Source organism: Nipponia nippon, unplaced genomic scaffold, assembly GCF_047370975.1.
Source record: "Nipponia nippon isolate SJK-2023a ecotype South Korea unplaced genomic scaffold, ASM4737097v1 scaffold_3, whole genome shotgun sequence".
In the NCBI taxonomy this organism is placed as follows: domain Eukaryota; kingdom Metazoa; phylum Chordata; class Aves; order Pelecaniformes; family Threskiornithidae; genus Nipponia; species Nipponia nippon.
In genome coordinates this window covers 97,475,852-97,483,772 of record NW_028262347.1, presented here as the reverse complement: position 1 = coordinate 97,483,772, position 7,921 = coordinate 97,475,852, and the positions used below count along the sequence as shown (strand labels likewise).

General features: G+C 46.9%; 1 protein-coding gene across 3 annotated transcripts in view; it reads left to right on the top strand.

Annotated features, from left to right (window-relative positions):
- The first annotated feature begins 303 nt into the window (after positions 1-303).
- The window catches only part of NRG3 (neuregulin 3), a 422,606-nt gene continuing 414,988 nt past the window's right edge, over positions 304-7,921 (top strand). For all 3 annotated transcript variants that reach the window (XM_087767347.1, XM_087767348.1, XM_087767346.1), the window contains exon 1: positions 304-1,003. In XM_087767347.1, coding sequence (XP_087623473.1) covers positions 304-1,003 — 700 coding nt within the window. The remainder of the gene's footprint in view (positions 1,004-7,921) is intronic.

The following is a 7,921-nucleotide window of genomic DNA, read 5'->3' as shown; positions in this document are numbered from 1 at the left end:
GAAAAACCTGAGAGCGGAGGGAGAAGAAGGAGAGCGAAGAGGCTGAAGCGGGCAGCGCAAGAGGAGGGCGCCCGGCGGGTGGTGCGGCCGTCCCGCTGACTCCGCGGCCGCGGGAGGCTGCGCGGCGCGGGGCATGCCATGCCGGCGGCGTGACTGAGCGGGGCGACACCGCCGCCCGCTCCGCTGCGCTGCGCTCCCCTCCGCCCCGCTCCGCTCTCCTCCGCCCCCCTCCGCCGCATGCCGCCGGCAGCCGCGGCGCGCTGATGCCCCGGGGCCGCGGCGGCGCTGCGGACGGCCCCTAGGATGAGCGAGGGGGCTGCCGGCGCTGCGGCGCCCGGGGCGGCGGAGGCGGCAGCGGCGGCGGCGGGGGGCCCGGGCGGGGATGGGGCCGGGGGGCCGCCGCGGGAGCTGCGCTGCAGCGACTGCATCGTCTGGAACCGGCAGCAGACGTGGCTGTGCGTGGTGCCCCTCTTCATCGGTTTCATCGGCCTGGGGCTCAGCCTCATGCTGCTCAAGTGGATCGTGGTGGGCTCCGTCAAGGAGTACGTCCCCACCGAGCTGATGGACGCCAAGGGCGTGGGGCAGGACCCCTTCTTCCTCTCCAAGCCCACCGCCCCCCCCCGCGGCGCGGAGACCACCGCCGCCGCCACGCCACGGCCGCCCAGCCGCGTCAGCCCCCGCCTCACCACGATGAGCCGAGCCCCCCCGCGGCCCCCCGGCACCCGCGGACCGGCGCGGAGCGGCCCGCGGCCCACCCCGGCGCGGCACCCCGCCGCGCCCCACACGGCGCCGCCCGCAAGCGGCCCCCCCGGCACCGCCGCCCGCGGCGCCCGGCCGCCGCCCGCCGCCCCCAGCACCCCGCCGCTGCCCGCCTGGCCCACTGCGGCACACGCTACCTCCTCCTACAAGATCTACGTCCACGACTCGGCGCCGTCCTGGACCTTGTCTCCCTTCCAGGAGTCTACCACCACCACGCCGGAGGCCAGCACTACCCCCAAAATCCGTAAGTGAAGCCAGCCGCCCCGCGCTCTCGGGGCGCCGCTCGCTCGCCTCTCCCCGTCAAACCCCGGTGTTTGCCGAGCGCCGGCCGGGTCGGGTCGGGGCGATGCCTCGGCCGGAGGCTGCCGCCGCGTCTCCGGGAGACGCGGGGTTCCCGTGCGGCTGCTGCCCTGCGGGAGGCCGGAGAGCTCTGAAGTTTGCGCTTCTTTTCTCCCTCCCCCGCTTGCGCCCCCCTCCCCCCGCCCCGGCAAGTTCCCCCTTGTGCGATGGATGGTGAGGCAGGAGCAGCCATTTGAGGTGACTAGATTTCGCTGTGGTTTTTAGGAAAGATGCAGACCCCCCGTTCCCCTTCCAGGCTGGTCTGCGGAAGGTATTTAGGAGATGCTGAGAGGTGTCTGAGCGAGAGGGACAAGTGATGACGCCCCGGACAGCGGCGGCTCCCAGAAGGGGCAGCGGGGAGAGCGGTCCTCGGGAGGCGCGGGGCGGGTTGTGCCCGTGCCTCTCCGGCGGTGAGGGAGCTTGGCTTTCCACACAGTCGTCTCCCTTGCAGTAGATGAGAGCGGGCTCCGGAAGGGTGCTCCCTCCGTCCCAGCGCCCGGCTCCCGAAAGAGCCGCTGCCAGCTCCCCCAGGAAGGGGCACAGGGCGCCCCGCGAATATGCAGACGCAGCCAAACGCTTTCCCGGCTCCTGTGTGTAGCCACGGCACCGTTTTGCCGTAACTGACTATATATATATATATATATATTTTTTTTTTTTTTTTAAGCAGAGGAGGGGGCTAGTTCCCCGATTGATGCTCGGTGGATGGCTCTTCCCACCCTCCCAGGCACAAACCTAAGGGTTCCGGCTAAATCTGAAAATTCATTTGGTCTGGGTGCATCAACTTTCAGCTTCTCGTAAAGGTTATCTAGGACAAATGCAACCCGTGCCAAAAGAACTTCTGTGCGGTGCTATTTAGTGAAATGCTCAATTATATTGTATTATAGTCGTCATCTGCGTTTTCTTGGATGCGGTATAGGAAATGAGAAGCTGTGTGTCCTCCATTAACTCTTAGTTGCTTCTGCTATGAACGTCAATTCAATTGAAGGCTACCACCTGAATTGCTTTTACAGCCCAGGGCTCCCCTTTTGCTTGCTAATGTATGGCTATTCCGCTAGATGATTTTGTTAGCAAGTCATTTGAACTTTATTTTGTCCATTAAATCTATTTGCCGATGAGCCCCGGAGCAGAGAGTATACGCAGAGCGAACTGATCCCGTGAATTGACAAAATCGGGAGAAGAGCAGCAAATTGAACGTGTATGTGTGGGTGGGTGGGTGGGTGTGCAGGTGGCGGATGTCTGGGAATGATTACGAATAAAACTACCACTAAATCAGAAGAGCAAACAAGGCAGTAACTCGCTTCCCCAGTGTCTGCTACAGTCATTGAGAGAGAACCATCCCTTACAGGTGCGTCTGAGCGTGCTTGCTCTGTAGGTACAACCTAAGGAAGTCAGATGTCACCAGAAGGAAAATCTCTGGTGGAGCTGAACCCTGCCCATTTCACTGAGCTGTAGGGAGCTGTATAGGGCACTTTTAAAAAAACAAAACAGCAAAGGGAGCCTGATTTTCAACCTGTGTCTCTGTTTTCAAGCCTCGTGTGAACTAGGTATGTTACATGGTGTTTCAAACTGCAGTGACCTGTGTGTGTCTGAAATGCTGCCTGGGCTTGCCAGGTGGGATCTGTCGGGGTCTAAATGCTCCCTTGCAACCTCTTCCTTTGTCCTCTTTCTGTCTCTTTGGGTACGTAAGAGAAATCCACAGCAATTTCCGCCCTTCTATGCTGGCTCCTTACAAGGTATAGAAGGCAAGAATATCCTGATTAATAAATAATGTTCAGCTGGCAGGACTCTCCTCCATGCAAGGCACACAAAGGAAGAAGAAAACCCACAATCTTGAAATGTTCCTGGCAGTTGCAGAGTCTCATAACTATTATTTGTTTTAGGGAGACTGCTAATACCTTTTACAGCAGGGTGTTTCCCCTCATTAAATACAGCTTGGTTATAGGATGAAATGCAAGAAGTGCAAATCCAGCAGAAATTGACCCTGTTTGGGCACATTGATAGCAGAGATTATCATTAATGGAAGATTAAATAGATTACATAAAAAAGGATTTGAATTTGTAGGGCGTGTGGCATTTTTTTTTAAAGCCTACAGCTGTACTTCCTGATACATATAACCATCTCTGAGGATACATGTAAAATTCTCGGAGGCTGCAGTATCCACTGGAGGGGAGAGGGAGAAGAAATGCAGTCTTTCTGCCATGAACTGCTGACATGGTGTGACCCCAAAGAAAGTATCTGCATCTGCCACTAACAGCTCTTAGGAAGAAAGGGATTTTTCTTTAAAACGGATTCATCCTCATTTCCCAGGTTGAGCTGCATGTTCCTTCTGTGCCCGTTGCTCCAGCTGCTATTGAAATGAAAGTCATGGATCCCGTTGTACCGTGCGAATACAAATCTGACATGACAAATCTGATGCCCCAGCTTTCAAAATAGTGCACACCCTTGTGTGATCCTCTAGCTTGGCAAGGCACATATGTGGGCAGGAGTCATAGGTTATTTAGCATTTCTCAGCTCTTAAGAAAAGAAGCAGGTGTACTGGTTCATGTTGCAGTTTATTTAATTGTTTTAACACGTTAAAATGGGCTCAAAATATGACTTAGGAAAATGGAAGGCAAATCAGGAGTTATTTCTCCAGAAAGCTGGATGATTGCCCACCTGAAGTGAATGTTGGTAAAGCCTTTTCTCTGTGTGTGTATTCATCTGAGGAGATGTTGTGAAATCTCTCACTTTTTTGTGGGTGTGCATAATGACAATAATTCTTGGTTGTGTTTCACTCAAAGTCAAACTATCTGTTAGCTGTTTTGAAAGTTCTTGATGAAGATCCTTCAGGTTCTGACTAAGCAAAAGCCACTTACTCATCAAATCTCGCTCTGTGTCTTGTGCCTGCATGTGTTTCTCATGATTATGCACGGACAATGGCTTTTCAGCATGACCCTCTTTATCCAGTGCTCGACATAAAAATTAGTCATTGATCTAGAAGGATAGCCCAGCCTGTAGATCAGAAAAATCAGCCAACTGACTGGAACACATGGGTGAGGTTTTATTTTTATCAAACCATTGGTTTCATTTCTAGAGAGTCATGCCCTGATTTTTCCAATATGCATTTTTCATGGTATTCTGGGTTCTTCAGTAATGTTATTATCTTTAAATTGAGATACTGTACTTACAAGAATTCCTGTGTGAATTCAGCTATGAAATAGCACTGTGGTTTCTCTTGTGTTCATATGACCAAAGGCTAATGCAGAGAACTGAGGTCAGGCAGGTGGGGCTCAACTAATGCATAGTAACCAAGGAGAGAGATGTTACAGAACTCTTAATCGATATATCTTGTGAGGTCCAAGTGCGACCTTTTTTTATGAGTGCAGACTGCAGCCTGGGCGTACTTTGATTTCCTGCTAAAGATTTTCTGGTCCAGTCGTTTATCCTAGTCGTATCTCTCTCTGTTGTTATGCACGGCATGGGTTCAAGTAACAAGCATCTGGCAGCTGAACTGTTACCAACACTGACATTTTGGTAAAAGCTGTTTGTTTTATTTTGCACTGACTCAAATATCTTTTTCACATTAAGGATGACACTTAGATGGAACTGCGGGGTTTTCACCAACTGGAGGGTGTTGTGGGAGGTGCCAAACCGTAGTAAAACCAGACCTACTATTCCCAGAGCTCTAAAACATTCTGCCAACAAATGACATGTATCTGTGAACACTTCACGTTATGATCATGAGCTGTCATTGAAATAGAGGGGAGCATGCACGACTCTAAAACACATGCCTTTAGCATTGACTAAGATTAATGTCAGTTATTTATCAATTTGTAATGCATCAAAAGCTGTTGAATTGGAAAAAAAATACTGAGGCGAACAACTGGGAGTTCTAAAAGCATTTGCTTCTTCCTTATTCCCACTTACTTTCTATTCACATACCATGAGTCAATGTACCACAGACATGATTAGATTTGTGTTTCCCATCTTAAATAGTTGTCAACAGGAAGGCTACTGTCAAGATAAAAATAATAAATGTAGAATAGTAGTCATACCACTGAAGTGGAAGTTATTGTAATTTTATTATTTTTTTTTTCATATTTTACAGCTGTAACTTGCTTCATCTGTTTCAATAAAGTTGGATGACACTGGACTTAATTCCGTTTTCCATTTATAATCCCCTTTATAGTTAGGAACTAGCGCAGTTATCATTGAGTTCATAAGGAAGTGGAATATTTAAATAGTCCCACTCACAGATATGTACAATGATTCTGTTCAGATATATTTCCTCTATGTTCCTTTTATTGAAATGTTTGTTGGAATCCCATGACCTAGGAGAGCTTTCACAGCACTGGTATGATGACAGGAAGGGATATGGCTGAAATTATTCCATGCTGCCTTTTAACCCTGAAGAAAATTCTTTTGAGGGCTGTAAGGATTCTCATTACATTGATTTAACCTGTGATCACTGGTGAAAGCAAAGCCTTGCATTTTATTTGGCATATTTTTTTAGCATCTATACAAGGACATTATGTGATATATTATATGTTGACAACAGAATACCATTATTAAATTAAAGTATTGATTCATTGTAAAGTATTATGCTAAAGTAATGTCAGTGGTTTGTCTAAACCCACAGAAAATGGAAATTAAAAATTAAAGCAAAAGACCTGTCTCTATCTACAGTATTGTGTCTAGTGTTGCCGTACATTTATCATCTGACTCATTGCTTTGAAACCTCCTGCAAAGCCCAGTAAATACATGGATTGATATGGATTTGGCTTTGACTTTATCTTTAAATTCTGTAGCTCATGTGGCTTTCAGGAAGTGCCTAAAGCACACTAGTGTTTGTTTTTGCTGATTTCTCCCATGGCTTGTTTGGAAACAAACTGCACAAGGAAAGGTGCCTAGTAAAATTTTGTAGGACTACCTGGTCAGACATACAAATAAATAAATCCAACCCAGAGACTTTTGGATGTCTCTGAGCCTGGTGGTTTCTTTTTGAGATTCTTTGTGATTTGAACAAGTTTGCAATATTTCCATCTTAGCTGTGCACATGTGTGCATGCACATGCGTACACACGCAAAATGCGAGCAGGTATTTGTGCATTTGCACAGTACCTGTTTTCGAGGAGGATCAGGACCTCAAAGCCTGTAGTAACTTCAGGACCAGTCTTTGCTAAGCAAGACAGCTACTTTGGTTATGGTGCTTGTCCTTGCAGTGTAGTTCAGAAAAGAAACCCGGATGTTTCATTGTAGCTAACTGGACCGAATGCTGAGTTAAAGTGCATCTTTTTTAATTTGGAAGTCTCTTTGAGGTTCTGCTGCGTGGAAGGGATTTGTTGTCATTGTTGCTATTAAGCATAGGTACATTTTTTTGCATTACAAGAGTAGACAAAACATAGGAAAAACAACAAGATACTTTGTGTTATGGAGATGATTTCTCACTCTAAGGGACTTAGTTCTTGGATCGATGTGGTGAGGGTTAGAGGTGTCATTTAATAAGGTGGTGGTGCTCCAGATCAAAACTGGGGCTGTGTTTTCTCATTGCTCAGAGCTAAATTTCCAAGGCGGACAGCTCTTAAACCTGCTTTTATACTTTCACCTTCCCCTTCATGCCTAATCTCAGGCCACTCCACTGAGTAAAGTACATCTTCAGTGGAGGAAAGTAGCTCCCTGTGAGGGCTGAGCAGACGGGCTTGCCAGGTGAGGGCACTTCTGGCCAGGACAAGAACAAATGATGAGCATTCAAATGGACTTCTGGGGAGCATCCAGAGAAGGTAAATGCACATAGGTGGAGAAGTGGTTTTGAGTGGGTTTTTACTTTCTATGACACGGACTTCTGGGGCCCCTTGGTAAAATGCATTCAAGAGGAATTTCTTTTCACGAAAGAAATACTTAATTGGATCAACTCTTCCTGGTGAAATTTGGTAATAGCAGGGAAAAATACATTTACTAAATGCTTATTGCTAACTGTTTAAATGTTTGTTTCTGAAGCTTTATCGATATGCTCAATATTACTCTAGTAATATTTAAAAATATAGATAAAATAAGGAAAAACTACAAAATTCTTCCAGTATTCCATCTTTTCTGTCCTCCAAGGGCAGTATTTTGCAATTCCAAAGCTGTGTTTCTCATATGGCGTGTAAGTAGGAGGATTCCATGACTTTCAGGTCTTTTTTTACAACATATTACTCCTGATTTTTTTTTTTTTGTGGTATAGTTCTTATGACTGCTGATTGTAGGAGACAAATTATTCAGCTTCAAAGATAATTCACTTCAAATATAATTCACTTCATATCATGTTTAGCAACTGATTTTTAAGTCTAAATTGATTATGTTTTTTCCTCAGAGTAATTTGATTTTTGTATTTCTGCAGGAATTAAACATTTGGGGAAAGCTCAGGTAGGATGGGAGAGGCTCGCTGTGCAATAAAAACCTAAGTGGGCAAAAAGATAAAATGAAATTTTGGTCTGAAATACCTGAAGAAATTCCTGCTTTCGTCCCTGTAAAATAAGCCCAGCAACTTGCAAAGTCTCTTTTTGCTTTAACATCTCCTTTTTGTTTGTTACTTTTTGGTTTTATGGCTTTTCTTTTCTTTTTACAATGTGAATTAATCTCTTGGCAATTCTAAGGGCCCTACAGTTGTGTCCCATCTCTGCCCCCCACTTGTATTTTACACTCGTAGGGAAGGTGCACATTAGCAGTGCATATATATTGGTGATGTGGTAGGTGCTCTTTGTAGAAAAATGAATTAGTGTTTTAATCTGTATGAAAAGACCTTTCACTGAGGCATTGTCTAACTTTGTTAGCAACGAATTGAGGAAAAAATATCCAGATAGTAT